The 19,611-nt window shown below is 39.9% G+C and overlaps 1 protein-coding gene across 14 annotated transcripts in view; it reads left to right on the plus strand.

The window, feature by feature from the left end:
• Nucleotides 1-16,549, plus strand: part of MAK (male germ cell associated kinase) — a 59,037-nt gene extending 42,488 nt beyond the window's left edge. For 3 of the 14 annotated variants that reach the window (XM_023757408.1, XM_023757409.1, XM_023757410.1), the window contains exons 11-14: nt 2,924-3,072; nt 6,170-6,301; nt 10,415-10,534; nt 15,031-15,429. In XM_023757408.1, the coding sequence (XP_023613176.1) occupies nt 2,924-3,072; nt 6,170-6,301; nt 10,415-10,534; nt 15,031-15,182 (553 nt within the window). In that variant the 3' untranslated portion in view covers nt 15,183-15,429. Of the gene's footprint in view, nt 1-2,923; nt 3,073-6,169; nt 6,302-6,353; nt 6,577-7,948; nt 8,024-10,414; nt 10,535-12,286; nt 12,443-15,030 lie in introns of those variants that run through there. The other 11 variants (XR_002830301.1, XR_002830303.1, XM_006092926.3 and 8 more) reach the window with 11 other exon arrangements.
• Nucleotides 16,550-19,611: the final 3,062 nt, after the last annotated feature.

The following is a 19,611-nucleotide window of genomic DNA, read 5'->3' on the forward strand; positions in this document are numbered from 1 at the left end:
GAGCATGACTACGGGTGGCATCACACTTCCCGATCGCCCTGCTCTGTGCATGACGGGGCGGCGCCCCAACTCCCCAATCGGCCCTGCTCTGAGCCTGACCAGGGGCTGCACTTAGGAAATTGGACCTGCCTTCTCCCAACCGGGGAGCAGCCTTAAGCCAGCAGGTCGTTATCTCTTGAGGGGTTCCCAGACTGCGAGAGGGCACAGCCCGGGCTGGGGGACCCCCCTCCAACCCCACCCCCCCCGAGTGCACAAATTTTTGTGCACCGGGCCTCTATAATATAAAAGCGTAATATGCTAATTAGACCGGACAGCCGAACAACTTTCCACACATCATTCCGGACGTCTTTCCAGACGAAGCTGGGGCGGCAGGGGCCAAGGCAGAGGTGGTTTGGGGCGATGAGGCAAGCAAGTAGGCAAGCAGGGGCAGTCAGGCAGGCGAGTGGTTGTGGCCATCAGGCAGGCAGGCAGAGTGGTTAGGGGTGATCAGGCAGGCAGGCGGGCGAGTGGTTAGGAGCCAGCAGTCCCAGATTGCGAGAGGGTGCAGGCCGGGCTAGGGACCCCCCCCCCCCCCTCCTCCCCATGCATGAATTTCATGCAACGGGCCTCTGGTATGTATGTATGTGTATATATACATATTTTTTTAAGTGTAATGCCAACTGCGAGAGAGGGACATTTTTAAGGTTATGAAGTAGTAAATCCTCATAATATTTCATCTTATGGAATATTTACTGTTTTTTATCTGCTATTAATAAGTAAAAAGAAATAAGATTATTTAATTTATGATGAAAATTATAGACTTCAACTTAAACATGTGCAGGGAGCTACATAGTTGTTTTTTTAAACAATTCTTTGCAACTGGGAGCAAAAGAGTTTGAAAACCATTGGTGTACTATGTAGACAACTTGAAAACTTTTCTTTTTAAACCTATGTCACTCTCATTTCAGCTGAACTTTATCATATACAGGGGTGGGCAAAAGTAGGTTAATAATATGAATAATAAATAATACAGTAATTAAATAATAAAACAAGAATAAACTCTTTCACATACTCACAACTTTAAACCTACTTTTTTCCACCCCTTTATTTTTAGAGGTAGAAGATGTTTGAATCAAAACCCAGAGTTAAGATCAAGTTTGTAGTTTACGTGCTTGATTCTGGCAAGGGGACAGTTAGTAAATTTCTTCAACATCAAATATTCCTTTTCTCTAGAAATCCTTTAGAAAAAGAGAAACTCTATAACAATGACTTTTTAATATAGGTATTTCTTCCATTTTTTTGGTATCTTTAAATTGCCTTATATACTTTAGACATAATAATTATTAATATACTACCATTTATTAAGTGCCTACCTAAATTTTATTTATGATTTTTTTAAAATATATTTTATTGATTTTTTACAGATAGGATACTGAGCCTCAGAGAGGGAGTTAGAAACATCGATGAGAGAGAAAACATCGATCAGCCGCCTCCTGCACATCTCCTACTGGGGGATGTGCCCGCAACCCAGGTACATGCCCTTGACCGGAATCGAACCCGGGACCCCTCAGTCCGCAGCCAACGCTCTATCCACTAAGCCAAACCGGTTTCGGCTTATTTATAATTTTTATACTTCATTAAAAATACCTACAGAATAGGACACTGAGCCTCAGAGAGGTTAAATAGGTTGGCTCCAGCCATTGTGACTGCGTCGGTTGGGTGTCGTCCTATGCACTGAAAGGTTGCCAGTTCAATTACCCATCAGGGCACATGTCTGGGTGGCTGGCTTGATCCCCAGTAGGGGGCATGCAGAAGGCAGCCAATTGATGTTTCTCTCTCTTTCTCCCTTTCCCTTCCTCTCTCTCTAAAAATCACTTTTAAAAATCTTAAATAAATAAATAGGTTGCCCAAGGGCAGATGAGGCTCAATTCAAATCCAGATCTCTCTGTCTCTTCTGTACCACACTACCTCTTACGCAGCAGGAGCTCAAGTACTTGATGAGCTGGATGAACTCTGCTATTCTCTGCTCAGTTTCTCAGGCAACCTGGTCTTCCCCATAAAGAATACAAAGTACCAAATACTGACGTGTAAAACCTTTACTTAATGATTATGTTCTTTTAAGATATTTACACTAATTTATATTTAAACTTGTATTCATACTCAATAGACATTTACTAAGTACCTAGTTGGTATTAAGCAGAGGAATGAATATGATATAGTCTGTCTTCTGTCTATCAAATGTATAGCAGCAGAAATAAAACCTTCAAGTAACTGTAGCACAAGACAGAGTGTGTATTAAGGACCACTAATGAGAGAGCTGCAGGGAGCTCTAAGAGTTCTGTCTTGAGGAAGACCACTTTGAGGAGGAGAGGAAAGTCTTTTTAAAGTAACTATGTTGAAAATTACTAGAATTTCAGCAATTGGTGTGACTACAGTGGACTGTGGGGAAGGGAAAGACATCAGAAATGGGTGGCACTGTTTCTAATGAGGGGCCTACCTGTGTCTAGGGTTCTCCTAAAGTGGGCCGGGGTGGCCAGCAGTTCTAAGGGCAGCCAAGTCAGTGTCAGTCTCTTACTTTATACATTATAAACTTCAGTAGACAGTGACATGGCAATGATTGCCTTCCCTTTCCACATGTCTTCCCACATCATAAACCCACAACTATAGCAATTGTAGGGAAAGTAGAAACATATACACAGGCAATTTGGTGCTCAGTTAGAAAGCTGTCACGTAATGTCTAGTATTAGAAATAATTCTATGCACTGCCTAATATTTATTGGGGGTAAAGGTTGTCAGTTAGTGTTCCTACCAGCAAAAAGACTCTGGTGGAAACCATTTGTGAGGTCACCTTGACTGTATTGAAAAGGTGTGCAAAGGGTGGGTGAGAAATAGTGTCATCTTCTCACTCTTCCCTCTGTAATGCTGCCTTATGTTGACTTCCAAGGCTTCCAGAGTCAGTACCCTCAGGCTCCAACCACTCAGCAGTGGAAAACAAGAGCTTACCTGCTGCTATTTCCCTAAAATCTGATTCCAAATTATCAACGGCTTCAACAGCTAAACAGTACTACTTAAAACAATCAAGGTACCTTCCAGGTAAGTAGAGAAAATAAAATGTTTACTGCTAACAACAATATAGATAAGTCAGGCTCACGTGTCTTGGAATCTTTGTAGAAAGGGCACCTGTGAAATAATACAATCACATGCTCTTTGCTGCCTCAGCCATGTCAGTACTTGTTACCAAGTGCTTTTCTGGGCCTCCTGCTTCTGTGAAGACTGCCCTAGAACTACCTGGCAGCCGTGACTCAAGATGAAGAATATGACTCAAATAAATAGCACCCTTCCCCCAGCAAAGCTATGCCTTTAGGAAATGCTACATGTTATTAAAACAATGCTTACACCCCATTACAGCTTTTTAGAAAATGTAGGATGTTTATACTGTTTCCTTAATGATCTGATTTATGCTTTTGAAATATCATTTGGGCTGCTGAGTAGAACATGATAGAGCAGTGGTTCCCACAGGGGGGCAATTTGATTTTTAAGGGGGGCAATTTGAGAATGAGTTATTAACAGTGAATTTTTTGTATTCTTATGGTTCTAGGGCAGTGATGGCGAACCTTTTGAGCTCGGCGTGTCAGCATTTTGAAAAACCCTAACTTAACTCTGGTGCCGTGTCACATATAGAAATTTTTTGATATTTGCAACCATAGTAAAACAAAGACATATTTTTGATATTTATTTTATATATTTAAATGCCATTTAACAAAGAAAAATCAACCAAAAAAATGAGTTCGAGTGTCACCTCTGACACACATGTCATAGGTTCGCCATCACTGTTCTAGGGGCTTCATATAGAGTATATAAAGATATATTGTGACATATTTATGCATTTCAGTTCTCTGTTATATGTTTTGAAACTTTATTTGCTATTTTTTCATATCACTTCATATTATTTTTTTAACAATTTCTTAGTGATTTTTTCCTCAGTACTTCAACTGTCCTTTTGTTCTTTTATTCTTCTCTTTCATGTTTTTGGAAATTTGTTTAGACCAAGTTAATGGCCTTTTCGGCTTCCTCCACGTGAATGGGAGTTCACTTTTTGAATAATAAGAATTATATGTCAGAGGGAGGGCATCAGGATTTTAGAGATGCTTAGGTGGGACATGGCCAAAAAAGGTTGGGAACCACTGTGCTAGAGGCTCAAGACAGGCAAGGAGGTTGGTCAAGACGCTATTGTATATGTCTGGATAGCAAGGATAAAGGTGTGTTCCATAATTGTAAAAGCAGGTAGAGAACTGGGTAAAATCTAGATGTATTTCAGTAGTGGAACTGATAGGACTTGCGGATAGATTAGTATGGTTAATGGTAAAGAATGGAAGGAGTTAGTGTTGGCTTTTGGGTTTTTGACTTGGCAACTGGGTAGATGGTGGTGATTTTAACTGAAAAAGGGAAGCTTAAGAGAGGACTGGAGTGTGGAAGTAGAGAATCAGGAGTTAAGGTTGGGATGCCTGTTAAACATCTGAGTTGATGTATCTAGTAGACAATTGGGTGTATTAATCTGGAGTTTAGGAGAAAGATCTAGACAGATGGTGGGGAGTTTATGTTGTAGAATTTTCTCTTCAAAATCCACTTTAAAAGGTTTAAAATTCAATTAAGTCCAAAGGGGATCAATTTTTAAATCACTGATGATCTATACAGATAATCTTTAGTCCAGCAGGAGGAAGAGATGGTCTTTTTCTTTTGTGCTGTCATGGGCATAGTCATTTACAGCATTCTGAATGTAATAAGCAGGCCACTTGGTTCATCTAAGGAAGGTTTGCTTTCCACCCCTCAGCCTCCAGAAGTGAGTCTTCACTTCCCAGAAGCTTGTTTGGGAGGGTTAAGGAAGATGAGAGAAGAGGTTGAGACTAGACTGGTAGCAAGAGATTGATGCGTGACGTATTTTTTCTGTTTACCTTTTAGGCAATAATATAAATTTCAGTTCTAGGAATCCAATAAGAATCCACTCCTGTTGTCAGTAATTGAGGAGATAAAAGAATGAAACAGGAAAAGGTTTAGAAAGGGTTTGCACTTTGTTTTTGAATAAAGATTTTTTTATTGTAAAAATGTTTTTAATGAGTAATTGTTACCTAGTATATTTTCTTTATTGTCAGGTAATATAGCCTACTGTAGTTCTGTTTGTAGGTGTTCTGTTAGAAATCAAAATCCATAAGGAGCTACATCTTATAAGAAAGGAAAATTATTTACCTGATGGAGTGTTTTCCTTAGAAAACTGTTGATAGGTCATCTTGAAGCTTGGTACAGAAAAGCAGGTTTGTTTCTGGCTTCAAAACAAGGCTGCAATTATATATCTCATAAATGTGAAACCCTGCTGAGGAATTCCCTTTGTGAAAAGCAAAAACTCAGACTACCTGGAAACAGTTGCTAACTTCCTGCAGTACTGGCAGTCCTCAGTGAGGCTTTCTATTGTGCTAGCTAAAGGAAACGCCACAGGTGTGACCCAGAGCCGTAGACTGTGTGATGTCTCAGTGCCTCCTACTTAATTGTCCAATTTAATTGTCAGTAAAAATAAAGCAAGTCAAGAAGATTTCAATCTCTTAAAAGTGGGTTAAAATAACATCTTTTGATCACTGGTACCAAAGCCTAAGGTTGACTCCACATTTCAGATTTCAGAAAATCAGAAATAATTTAACTGTTTAGATTTCATCCTAATATAGAAGCCAGCTTCACAGACAGATCTTTACACCTCTACTCTGAACTTCCAGGCTCCCGGCATTCTTGGCCACATATCTGTTTTCCCAGCCACACTGAGTGGTCCTCAGAGGTCTGGCACAGAGCACACACTCAAAATAAGTGATGACTTGGAAATATCTTTTTGAAGAAAATGTTTGTACCACTGTAATTTTTACCAGACATTTTAGTAAAAAAATATCCAACGTTTAATTATTGTGTTTTAGAAAATATCTTATGTTTATGAAACACACTGTGAGGATTTCAGGTGATTGTGCTTATTAGGGTTTAGGATCACGTTAAGATTCAGAAAAAAGCAAGTATTTGCTATACTGTAAACAAAAGTTATTTCCATTCTCTTCCCCCAAGTTGTTTCTAACCTTTGTTTGTATGTATAATGTATTTTTCCTTCAAGTTTATGATCACACTCTAAACTTTGAAATGACTATTTTGTTCTTCTAAGGTGTAAATCCTAAGAACGTGTCCTTGATAGCCAGTGGAAAGGATATAAATCCATATACTTGGAGTAATCAATTATTTCCTAAGTCATTGGGACCCATTGGGGCAGAACTTGCTTTCAAAAGGAGTAACGCAGGTAAAGCAAGAATACATTTAAAGTATAAATTTTCATTGTTTTTCTTCTGCAGATTTTTACTTTTAAATATATTGCAGCCGCCTCCTTCCAACCGAGATACCCTTGGGGGAACACAAAGGGTTTCCACCTGGTGCTTGAGCACAGATAGTTTTAAGGGAATCCTTTTCCAGATCTCAACTTCCATATGGATTCTTTCCTAAAATGAATCTGCCTGAGCAAGTGTTTCTGTTCTCCTACTTTACAAAAGAAAAGAAGACTTCTCACTGTCTACTATGGTGTGTTTCCTATTTCCCCAAAGTGTAAAAATATCTGGGGTGGCTATGAAAGGAGGGATAGTTTGATGTCAGTATTGAGAACATGATTGGGGAACAAGGCCTTGTTAAGTCAAGTGTTTCCAGTTCTTAACTTTCAAAAAATTGAAGGAGAACCTAAATGAGTTATTAGCTAACAGGTAAGTAAAAATCACTTTTTATGAGATCACAATATGACTATTGGTCTATAACTTTAATAAATTCAAAGACTACAGTGATATAGCTGTAACAAAACACCTTTCGTTCCCAACTATTGGTTTACAATAACATGGTTTTTTAGGACTTCCATCCCCAAAAATAAAATAAAAAAACCAATAGAATTGATATTGAATGCTGTCTGATTTTAGCAACAAGTAGTATTCATTTGTGGATACATGAAGACTTGAAAAAGGTCCCATATTTCTCTTTTAATTTGGGGGGAAGTTAATAGATTAATTTCCCCCAAAGTTGCTTTTCATGTATAGTAATCAAAATTTAGATATTCGTCTTTTTGATTAATTATATACAGTAAAGCATTAAAACTAACTTAGTACAGAAAAAAGTATTTTAATATGCTTATGGTTACAAGCAAGTTTTTAAAGATTTCAGTTTACAATTTAAAGACTCTTAAGTCTAAAGTAATTATTTGGGTAAAATTTGGGAGTTATGAATGAAAGTAAAACTCTAGAGAAAAAAGGGATTATTATGAAATTTCCAACTTTTAGAAATAAAACCTGGTCATGTGTTTCTTAAGTCAGTATTGGTAGGCATAAAAATCACTATGATACTTAGACTCCTTTGGTTATATTTAAAGAGATGTAATAGTTTTATTTTTAAATGTCTATAATTATAATATGCCATAAATTACATCTTTTGAAACTAAAACTTAGGGTGAAAAATTTTAGATATCAACCTAAAGTGTGTGAAGAAGTAAAGAATTCTTTTTTTTTAAAGTAGGTGGTTTTGGATCAAAAAGTTTGGGAATCACTGTGTAGCAATTCAGTAGTTCTGATACGACATCAACTCACTTTGGGCATTTTAAAATTTTCCAGACACTGAAGATTCAGGTTACCCATTTAATTTGTGCTCAGGTGTCAACATTGCAGCACTGTAATTTACTTATTTTTTTCTCAGTTTAAAAAAAAATACTGTTTATTGAACCAACCACTTAAATACAAATCAGTGCAAATGACAGCACTGCAACTTTGCCATCAAATGAAAGCTGTGATAACACATGAGATTTTTTCATAGTAAGGGTTCTTTATGGATCTTTTCATTAATCATCTATTCCATTTTTCTCTACTTTTCTTAAAATATTTTCCTTATTATTCTTTCTTTCCATCTGCCTTCTCTGTAGAAGAAAGCATAATTAAACCAATTGAAAAACTATCATGCAATGAAAGTTTTCCTGAGAAATTAGAGGACCCACAAGGTAAATTCTGGGCATTATAGATGAGTGCAACTTGTTCTTTGAACCTCTTGTTCAATTTCCTTCTCAACATTTACCCCAAATCTTGTCATAAAAGGCCACTGTGAAGGGCAAGATCTCCTGTTCTCGGAGCCAGATCAGGTGGAGAAGGGACACATTCCACATCAGGAACACCTCTCTGCAGTAGTTGGGGCTCTGAAGCTCTATGCTTGTCTTCTTAAATTATGATAATTATACAAATTAAGTAAGTCTACTGAGAAAGATATTCTCTAACTTTGTAATAGATATTCCTGTATTTTTTAAAGTTTTGAAACTTATTTCTTAAGCATTAACAGTCATTAAAAAGAAAAGGTTGCCCAGGTTAATAGAGATGGTGCATTTTGTAGAGAGTCGGTGTTGCTGCTTTAAACAGTGCTGACGGTTGGCTCCAACCTGAAAATTGGCAGCTCAAAAGGTACTTCACGTGATAAGCCAAAATAATTTAAGAAGACTTCTCTTTAGGTCATTTTCTACACATTTTTCCTGAGCAACTCCTTCCTCCAATAGGCAGAAGCCTCCTAAGACGTTCAGTGTGTGGCTTTTAGAGTCTGACACCCCCCATACTGTTACTCACCAGCCTTGCCATTTTAGACGGGTTACATAGGGTCCCTAAATCAGTTTCCCCATCTATAAAATGGAGGAAATAGTATTTACCCAGGTGTTATTATATAGCCATTCCTAGGATTTTTGTCAAACAGTGCTTAATAAGTGTTTGCTCTGGTGATGAGGATAAGAGCAAGAGAGATGTTCTGAAGTTGCTACTAAATGTGACCACTGCCTTGAACTTCCTTTCAAAAAGCCTTTTGAAGTGATTTAAAATGAGTACTGGAGGGAAAAGAAGGGTCCAATAAGACTGCGGTGCTTATGCCAAATTCAGTATTGTTAAAAATTGTATCAACTGATTTTACTGTGTAAAATCCTTTCGGATCTGAGAAGTAGCATTGTTTTTTGACATTTGTTGGTTCAAGAGCAAACACTTATTGCGAACCTACTGTGCACAGCCCCGTGGCAGACATCAGGAACACGGAAGGTCGGAGTCCAGACCGGTGAACAGATCACACCATGTAAAGCGTGCTCCCGTGGTAGCTACCACATGAACAGGTCTTTGCAGACCCCAAAGCTGTGAGCACCGTCTCACCTTTCCTCTGCCAGGTCTCCTGTCCTGCACAGCTGTGCTCCTTAAAAGAGCAGCTGTGGTGGTTTTTCCTCATATTCCCAGGTTGCTCAGCTCCCTGGAGTTTTTACCCTCAGGCTTCTGCAGCAGCTCCCGCTAGGTCCTGGCATTATCCTGGTGGCCAGATCCGCTGGGCAATGCTGTCCCTCCAGACCTCTGCACCTCATCTGTAACTCCTGTCTTCACACGCTGTGTTCTCTTGAGTTTTTAGAGCCTGCTCTTCCTACCATCTACCTTTTTATTCTCTCTCCTCCACCGGGTCCCTTCCTTCCCCAATGCTGGTGCTCCCTGGGGTTCTACCCTGGGTCTTGGCTCGTCTTGCAATCCTTCTGACTCTTCCAGGCCCGCAGCCCCATGACCGCCTTACCTGGTCACTCCAAACCTCCCACCTGCTCCATCTCTGTGACTTGAATACCCCACAGGCCCCGTATCTTCCTCAACACCTGATTCTCCTCACATTGTTGGCCTTAGTCACCGACATGTCAGACATTTATATTTCTCTCTTCCCCTTTCACCCCATATCCCCACTCAGTTGCCTCTCCGTCCCCTCTGACTGCGTTAGTTCAGACCTTCGTAACCTCCCCTTCAGCTCTAGCAGTGCCCTCCTAACTGGTCTCCTGCCTTAGATTTTCCCCTTTGAACCCATCCCTGTGCTGCCCCTCGATTGGTCATTCACTAATAGTGATGAGGAGGAGGAAGAGGACAGCTGACACTTGCTGAACACAGATTCTGTGCTCAGTGTTTTGCATGCATCTCATTCAGTCCCTACAACAACCCTGAGAATAGTTCACTATCACAGAGATTTTACGAAATGAAGAGGAGCACAGGGCACCGCAGGGAGGGGGCTTCTGGCTGGAGACATCCCCATGTTAAGAACTGGAGCCTAAAAACCTGGTATGTTCAGGGGAACTCAGCCTCTGGTTAAGATTTTAGCTTGGTCACTTGTCAGCTGCGAGAACTTCGGCGAAGTCTAAGAGCCACAGGTGTGGATAATAATATGCATCTAAGAGGGTTGTTATATGGACTGAATAGGAATATGTTAAACCATAGTGCTGTGCCTGGAATCTAGCAGATGCTCAAAGAAAGACTATAGAATTAGTAGGGGTAGTATTCAAAGTTACTCTCTCTGGTGCTGTAAAATATTCACCTTCTGACAGTGAAACTTTATGACACATCACTAGGAAATCCTGGAAGTTACGCTACTTACGGTCAGTCAGGATACGTTCCTTCCTTTCTCAAGAAAGAAGTGGGGTCGGCTGGCCAGAGGATACACTTAGCGCCTCTCAGCACAGCGGCTCCAGGTAAGAACGGCTTCAGGTGTGTGTGTGAGGGTTCTGCTCAGACACAAGCTTTTCAATGTTCCCACCGTCACTTTTCCCAAGTGGTCTCACCTTATTAACAACAGTTTTAATTGTTCTTGGCAAAATGTCCTGTTTTTCTTCCAAAGCTGTGGTTTGAGCGTCCAGTACATAAGAGCTCCCTCTAATTAAGTGGTTACTCAGCCAGATGCACAGACTGTACCATGCAACCCTCCTAAGGACCTGGTGGTAGACCTTTTACAGACCAGGGAATTGACATTAAGTAATTTGCCTGGGGTCACACAGCTAGTAACTGGTAAAGCACGGATAGAAACTGTCTGACTCCAAAGAGTGTGCTGTGCTGCATCATGAGACGTGAGAAGATGCATTTTTCAGAGCCGCCCGCCCAGGACCAGGCAGCATGGAAGCTTAATGAATGCTGAGCGTCTGTTACGTATCCGTTAACAGGCCTCCTCTGTGGTCCCATTTGGGAGCACGGAACTGAACTGTGGCAGAGCTTCCACTGGCTTTCGCTTGGCGGGTGGTGAGAGGGTGTGTCCCTCCAGCCTGCGGTGTATGACTTTCCAGGTCGCCTGCTCTGCGGCGGTGTGGCATGTGACAGCCACAGTCAGGGATCGCTCATGAAATTGGGGTGATGATTTTGTACTGAGCTGACCAGATTTGACTAGGAATGTTCTCTAAATTATGGTCATCTAAAGTAGATATCCTCATTAAAGCACCTAAAATAAACACTAAGGTGGCTAATCAGAAGTTTGGTAAGATATTAGTTGTAGTTTAGTTTAAAAGTTGACTCCAAAAGTATTCTCACATCCTATCCTAACCAGGATCTTATATGAAAACTCCAGTAGGAGTTGCCAATCTTAAAACTTTACACTATTGGAGCTAAAATTGTAAAAAGCATTGAACTTTTGTAATTTTTTATTTCTTATCACAGCTGCTTAAACAGTACTTGGTTACCTTAGCTGTGGAAAGAACTGCCTCATTACCTCTCTGCTGAAACAAAATATATAAACATGTTATATAAAGCAGTAATTTTTATGAAGCCTCAAATTTTTAAGCCAGCCTATTAGCCATGGCTTAGTAGCAAATTTTTTAAAGGATATTTTTATTGATTTCAGAGAGGAAAGAAAGAAGCATATTAATGAGAGAGAATCATTATTCGGCTGCCTTTTGCATGCCCCCTACTGAGAATTGAGCCCGCAACCTGGGCATGTACCCTGACCAGGAATCGAACCGTGACCTCCTGGTTCACAGGTCAATGCTCAATCATTGAGCCACACTGGCCAGGCAGTAGCAATTTTTTTTAAATTATATTTATTTCATAGAGAAAGGGAAACAGAGATAGAAACATCCATGATGAGAGAGAATCATGGACCAGCTGCCTCCTGCACGCCCCTACACTGGGGACCAAGCCCACAACCCGGGCATGTACCCTGACCGGGAATCGAACCCTGACCTACTGGTTCACAGGTCGACGCTCAACCACTGAGCCACGCCGGCCGGGCAGTAGCAATTTTTAATGTAAAAGCAAAAAGTCATAATGTTTCAATTAATTTTGTTACCTGAGTACCTGCTTTTAGAGGGTGAAAATGGGTCTTTTTAAACATATTTTATAAGATATTGAAGAGCTTTTTATGAATTATTCTGTCAGATTAGCCTGCATATTCCTGTTTTCATTTTTAAAGTAAATGCTTCCTCGTAACTTTTCATCTCTTCATTTACTCTGCTTATCAGATTTTCCTACAGGTGGTGATAGGAGGAAAGGGACAAAAAGAAGTAAATACTAATCATTCTCAAGTGGTCAGTGCAGATCCTTAGGAAACACTGTTCTGTAAGCTGTGTCCTCCAGCCCTCCCACCTGTGTCACAGTTTCCCCGGGAAAACAAACAGGTCATTACCATGTTTACTCAACTATTTCCCTCCTCTCTTAGTCTCCTTTTCCGCTGTTTCTCTTCCTTACTCTCAAATTTTGAGAGGAAAAAAAGTCAAATTTCTTTCTTCCTCCCCATGTAATCTCTCATCACAAATCCTGCTAAAACCTCCTCACCCGCTGCCTTGACAGTAACACAGACTTGAGGGGTGACTTCTTTCATATAGAGCCGCCCTGTAGGGCCCTGTTCTAAGAGCTCTGTATACATCAACTCATTTAACCCTCCCAATGACTCCGTTACAGAAGGTACTACAGGGTGGGGCAAAAGTAGGTTTATAGTCATGAGTACAAAAAGCACAGAATTTATTCTTATATTATTTATTCTTATATTATTTTCCATACAAACAACTGTAAACCTACTTTCCCCTACCCTGTATGATCTCCATTTTAGAGGGTTTTTTAAATCTTGCTAAAAGTTATATAGTAGTGGCACTGGTTAAATCCTTGACTAGAGGCTGCCACCTTTTCCTTCAGCAGACATTGTGTACAGGAAGTGAAATGCCCTTAATAGGACACCTGCAGTTTTTAAAGTAAACGCACAGCAAGGATTAGGGGGCTGACTGTGCCCCTGCTGGGAGGGGTGCCACGCAGAGCGTGGTCCAGCTAAGGCACAAAAAACATTTCTTGCCCTGTCGTGTGATCTGGCCTCCTTTGTCGGTGACTAGTTCTTGACCAAAGGTACTTGAGTCCTAAAACTATTACTTCTCAGAAAGGAATCCTAAATGTCAGCATTTGCCTTCTTGGCAAAATGATTCCTTTTTTGAAGGTTTTACAAATCTCCACCTGGACAGTTTCCTTCAAATGCATTGAGGACCCAACTTTGGCTGTCAGGACCTGGGGAAAAGCTTGTCCAATTTTCACTCCCCAATCCCCTGACTTCCCACCAGTGTTAACTTAAGAATGGGTCCCCATTCCCCTTCTCTGAATCACCTGGGCTCATGGCCTCTCTTTCCCTCCTCCCTCCACTCCCATCCCCTCAACTCGCTCTCTCCTCTGCTGGGGGTACCAGCGCACTGAATGAACAGACTGATGCTCATCTGTGTTAGGGGTCCGAACTAAAGGGCTGGCCTGGACACCAGGATGTATTTAACTGCCTTCTAGATACCTTGTCCCTGCCTTTGTGAGGTTGCTTTTATTGGCTTCACTTGTGAGGATTTTAAAAACGAGTTAAGAATAGGATGAAATGATCTGTCCAACCACCAAGGGGACGGCTCTTGGACTCTGTCCCAACCAGTCTACACAGCAGACAGTGATTGTCACCAGGGTGGTTCCTCACTTAATGTTTTGTTCCCTTTAAACTGATAGCAGCACATCAGGACCCACATGCTCCCATAAGTTCCTCCTACATTCCCAATGTTACATGAAATAAAGAAAAACCAGGGACACCACACAGGTAGAGCATACCTATTTATGTTAGGTATACAAAATGGTCAGACTCCCTTCAAAATTGACTCAGAGTTTAATCCAAAATGACAGCAGCCACACAGTGTGAAAAGATATTTAAATCCCAAAAGGAAAGATCAAACAACCCTCCTTAAAGAGAATACCTGACACCTACCTAGCTGGCAGTTTGAAGTGAGGAGGGGGGGAAGGAGGGACTGAAGATACTGAAGTTCTCTGTAAAGTGACTTACTGCTTTGTCATTTGAGATATTCAAGCAACTTTAACAAATTGTTCAGATAACAAATATTCAACAATATAAAATTTCACTCAGCCAAATGTATAACAAACCTTGTGATGAAAGGTTTGGAATCCTAGGAATGGCTCACCTTTTAGAGGGATTCTGTTATCATCCATTCTTTTGCCAATAAAAAATTAAGTTTGACTCTAAAAACTACATTTTAATGTTTAAAAAGAAATCTATTTGTAGCTGCATGAAGCCAGCACTTTACAGGATTCACAATTCTGAATACATTTTCTGTCATACTGTGCTTGAAGATTACTTAGATGTTACCACAATGCAATTTTATGAAGCCACTAACACTATGCATACTGCTCATTGAACTTGGTCATCTTAGTTGGGTGTTCCCTATCTAAACGTGATGGGCAGTCGCAACTCAAGTCAGAAAGAGCAGCAGTATCAGAACTGTAAACCAGGAGAAATAGCTCTAAAGCTACTGAAAATATCAACTGGTGTCAACAAAATACTACACTAGAATTTCTAGTTTTAATATTTAAAAAAACCCTTAGAGACCACCAAATTAATCTTTTAACGATAAATTCAGCCATAGCCGGCTTGGCTCAGTGGATAGAGCATCGACCTGCTGCCTGAAGGGTCATGGGTTCGATTCTGGTCAAGGGCATATGCCTGGGTTGTGGGCTCGATCCCCAGTAGGGGGCATGCAGGAGGCAGCCGGTCAATGATTCTCTCTCATCATTGGTGTTTCCATCTCTCTCTCCCTCTCCCTTCCTCTCTGAAATCAATAAAAATATATATTTTTTTAAAAGATAAATTCAAAATTTCCCCACAAAATGAGAGGATGATTGCTTTATTTTGAATTAAATTATAAAATAAAACATTCTAATTTCTGATTCTGATTTCTTTCAGAATATACCTGGAACACAACTGGTCGGGGGCAATTTTCAGGACCTACTTACAATCCTACAGCCAAGAACATCAATATGGTGAACCGTGCACAGCCAGTTCCCTCAGTGCATGGGAGGACAGACTGGGTGGCCAAGTACGGAGGCCACCGGTAGGAGCCTGCTGTGAAGCCCCATAGCACTGCCCCAGAGTCCTCTGACCTTGGGAAGTGTCTACAGATGTCTACTTCTACTGAGTTCTGGAAGAACTATGTAATAGTGGTACTTTGAAGAGCAAAATTCATCTCCTATTTTCTTTCCTAAAAATGAAATGCATTTTCTTGGCTTTGTTGCCCATATATGGGTAGGACTGATATATGGGTAGGACTTTACAAAAGTATTGAATAAACTATTTGCCAAAGTATCAAGTACTTGATATACAAATTAATAGATACTAAGTATGAGAAGCTTTTTAAAAAATGCCTCCAGAAGTGTTTAGTTTTCATGTGTTGTCCATTTGCCTAAACTACTTAATATTTCATCCTTTGGCCTCAGAGGTTTGTTGTGTTTTTGTTATTTATAGCAATTAGGTAGTGTTGTGGGCTGTCACTTATAGTTCTTACTTGGCCAAGGCTCTACTCTACCACTTCAACAATGGCAGGAACATGGTAACTTATCATTTGTTTGTCTACTTTGAAATTACAGAAGCAATGATAATGCCAATCTTGAGCAGCATGTATTTCTTAGAAATAAATTTATCTTTAACATAGAGATTTCAAAATTATGCCATCTGATTTTAGTGGGAAAAGAGCCTATTGTTTAATTTTGACCAATACAATTGCTATGAATTCGTGGTAACTATCAAACCCAATGGCTTGATGACTCCCAAATGAACCAAGTCAAGGTTCTCCCATGTTCACATCAAGAAAGTTCGTAAAACTGTGATGTGTGTTCATCAGACTTTCAAAATATGTTTGTTTCTGTGTTCCTATTGGACATAAGGGTGATAGGATGTCAGCTGGTTCCCCAAAGCAAACTCACTGCTGATCATTGACTCAGCACTAACTCAGAGCACTCACATGTGCTCTGAAGAGCAGATGCATTCAGCTGCTGCAGCAGTGATTTTACTTAGTCCATTTTTTGTCTTAGTTTTATTTCTAAATTGGTTTTTAAAATAGACATTTTGAACTTATGACAACTTTATTTAAACCTGCCATTTTATGGACTGGAATATTAGTACTGTATATTCTTTTAAAAGAGTCATGTTATCAACTGCTAATAATTTTATGTATTTTATGACTTTGTAGTAAATGTTAACATAATCTGTATCATCTTGTGAACATTATCCAAAGGCACATTATAGTAATAATACGGTATTTTTATACAGAAGACTCAGCTCTCCTTGTTGAAAAATATTAAAATCTAAAGAATAATTTATGTTGGTGGTAATGGTTATATATATTTGTACAGCTTTAATTACTGTCTCAAAGCTAAAAAATTATTTTGCTGAGACTGTTTAAACTCTTAAAAGATATTAAAATTAATATGATTAACTAGTGTCTTTTCTTTACATTTTTAAACTTTATACTTATATTTTGAGGCTTATTTAATGTTTTAATTAGTTAGCTGTGAGGTTGGGTTTGTTTTTTTTTAGCAGTTTTAAGTTTATAAAAAAATTGATTGGAAAGTACAGTTTCCATATATACTTCCTCATCACCCCCTCCTCAAATTTCCCCTATTAACATCTTGCATTAGTGTGTGACATTTGTTATAACTGATGAACCAATATTGATACATTATTAACTTAAGCCCATAGCTTACATTAGGGTGAATGCTTTGTGTGGTATATTCTATGGGTTTTGACAAAAATGTATAATGACATGTATCCACCATTATAGTACTGTACAGAATAGTTTCACTGCCCTAAAAATCCCCGGTGCTCTACCCATCATCCTTCCCTCCCCAGCTCAAACCTCTGGCAACCACTGATCCTTTTATTTGTCTTTATAGTTTCTCTTTATCCACAATACCATGTAGTTGGGTTCATGCACTATGTAGCCTTTTCAGATTGGCTTCTTTCACTTAATATACATTTAAGTTTCCTCCATGTCTTTTTCTTGGCTTGATATCTCATTTCTGTTTATCACTAAATAATAGACCACTGTTCCCCAACAGCACGCTGCAATCAAGAGTGATCATGGGACTCAACTGCACAAAGAGGAGGTCACAGCCAAAGAGGCTTTAAAAAAATTTCAAAAGACCCCCTTCCTGCCCTAAATAACAGCCCCTCCGCCCCCAACCCCAATCTCTTTGGGAGACAGATCTGGCCATTAGAGACACTCTGTTTTATCTCATTTATGTTTCATGATACCTAGAAAAATTCAGAGGAGGGAATGAAGACTAAGAGATCTCAGTGGGCAGCAGAGCTGGAAGTTGAGCCCAGATAGTCTTACTATTAGAACCTTTCTTCTCAAACACTATTACATTATGACAGAACTATTAATTGGGAAAAGCAATGCAGATAATACACAAGAGCAAAGATGAAATCTAATAATCTAAAAGCAAAGGTTAGAGTATGAGACCATGGCTGGGAGGAGGGGTCTAGGATAGCCAGGGCGTCAGAATGGTCAGCACTGCTCTCCAAGCTGGATGCACACATAATTGTGTTGAATACATGTGTTATTATCTGAGGGTCTAGTGGAACAGGAATAAACAAGGAAAAGAAGAATAAGAAAGGCATCTATATGAATAACTGTATGCCAACAAATTAGACAACCTAGACAGAATGGATAAATTCCTGGAAACATGTCTAGACACCTTCCAAGACTAAATCAGAAAGAAATAGAAAATCTAAACAGACCAATAATGATATAAGAAAGGCTAAGTAAATCAAAACCTTCCCAAAAGAAAAGTCAAAATAAAAAATGAAAGATGCCCCTTAGAAATGAAACAATGATAAACCTCTGTATTAAAACTTGTCAAGTTCAGCCAAACTAGATCTGAGGAAAAGTATACACTTGATCCACTTATGAAAAAAACAAGGAACACTGAAAATATGCTGAATTTGATCAGTTAGCTTACAAAATTAGAAAAAATAGTAATAACTTAAAAAAGAGTTACTAGTAAAGATAAAAGTACAAAATAAGAAATAAGAGAGTCTTTGCCTGATCTCCTGGGCCTGGGGCTAGGAAAAGCAGAGCCTGGTGCATGCACATCTTGGTCCTTTCCAGACACCCAGCCCCAGCAGAGGGAGCCACAAGCTGTGACTTGCTGATCGCTCCAAACGGTACTCAGGGCCAGTCAGAAACAGCATCTGACATGGTCCTGCACTAGAGATTAAAAGTCTTAGCAGATCTACCTAATATATAGACACAAACCCAAACAGGCAGCCAAAATGGGGAGATAAAAAAACACCCCCCAAATGAAAGAACAAGAGAATTCTCCAAGAAGAAGAGATAAATGAAATGGAGATAAAAAATTTATCAGATACGGAGTTCAGAATAATGATGACCAAGATACTCAACAGCATGAGAAAAGATATAGTAACTATGAAGAATGACATAGCATTAATAAAGAACACAGGCCCGGCCAGCATGGCTCAGTGGTTGAGTGTCGACCTATGAACCAGGAGGTCATGGTTCAATTACCAGTCAGGGCACATGCCCAGGTTTCGGGCTCGATCCCCAGTGTGGTGCATGCAGGAGGCAGCCAATCAATGATTCTCTCCCATCATTGATGTTTCTATCTCTCCCACTCTGATATCAATAAATATATGTTTTTTTAATCAATGATATGAACGAATCAAAATTATAGCTGTTTTTTGTCACATTGGCAAAAAATACATTTTCTGGTGTGCCGCAGAATTTTAGTAATTCGTTTATGTGTGCCATGAGAGGAAAAGGGTTGGAAATCACTGCCCTAAACAGAATTTACCACTCTTTTTGGTGCCCCATGGTAATGTATATTTATCTCTGTTATGCATTTATTTCTACATTGCCTTTGTTTAGATGTCAGTCTTCTCCACTAGATTCCATGAATGCAAGCTATGTTGGTCTTTTCCTTCTAGGACCCAGCACAAACCTTAGGACAGTAAGTACTCAGGACACGTTGCTGAGGAAGAGAGGAGGCACTTGGCAAGGGCACTGTCAGGGCTGCCTGGCAATGAAGCCCCCCCGCCGCCCAGCCCCCTGCCTCACCACCCCAGTCTGTGAGCAACCTTGGAACTGTCAGAACTGACCAGTGGTGACCTACTTTAGATCTACACTAATCCCACCTTCAGGGAATCTTGTCAGTCTAATGTTAGAGTCCCTTCCCTAGAACAGAAGGCCAAAGCTGATGCCCTCTGGAAACACTCCAGCCATATGAAAAACCAGGGCAACATCATGATTCAAAATATCTGTGGAAGCCTGGAAGGATGGTAGCTTTAGATGTCTATGGTCTTCTGATGCTTATATCATCACAATACAAGTCCCCTTAATTGTCAATAGCCAAGGATTAGTGTGTGGGCACACACATACATGCACATGTCACAGGCATACATACACATGTGGCTGGGTTTGGAGGATATAAAATATTGACAAGGATTATTAAATACATTTAACTATTG

The sequence above is a fragment of the Myotis lucifugus genome, unplaced genomic scaffold, assembly GCF_000147115.1.
Source record: "Myotis lucifugus unplaced genomic scaffold, Myoluc2.0 scaffold_107, whole genome shotgun sequence".
In the NCBI taxonomy this organism is placed as follows: Eukaryota; Metazoa; Chordata; class Mammalia; order Chiroptera; family Vespertilionidae; genus Myotis; species Myotis lucifugus.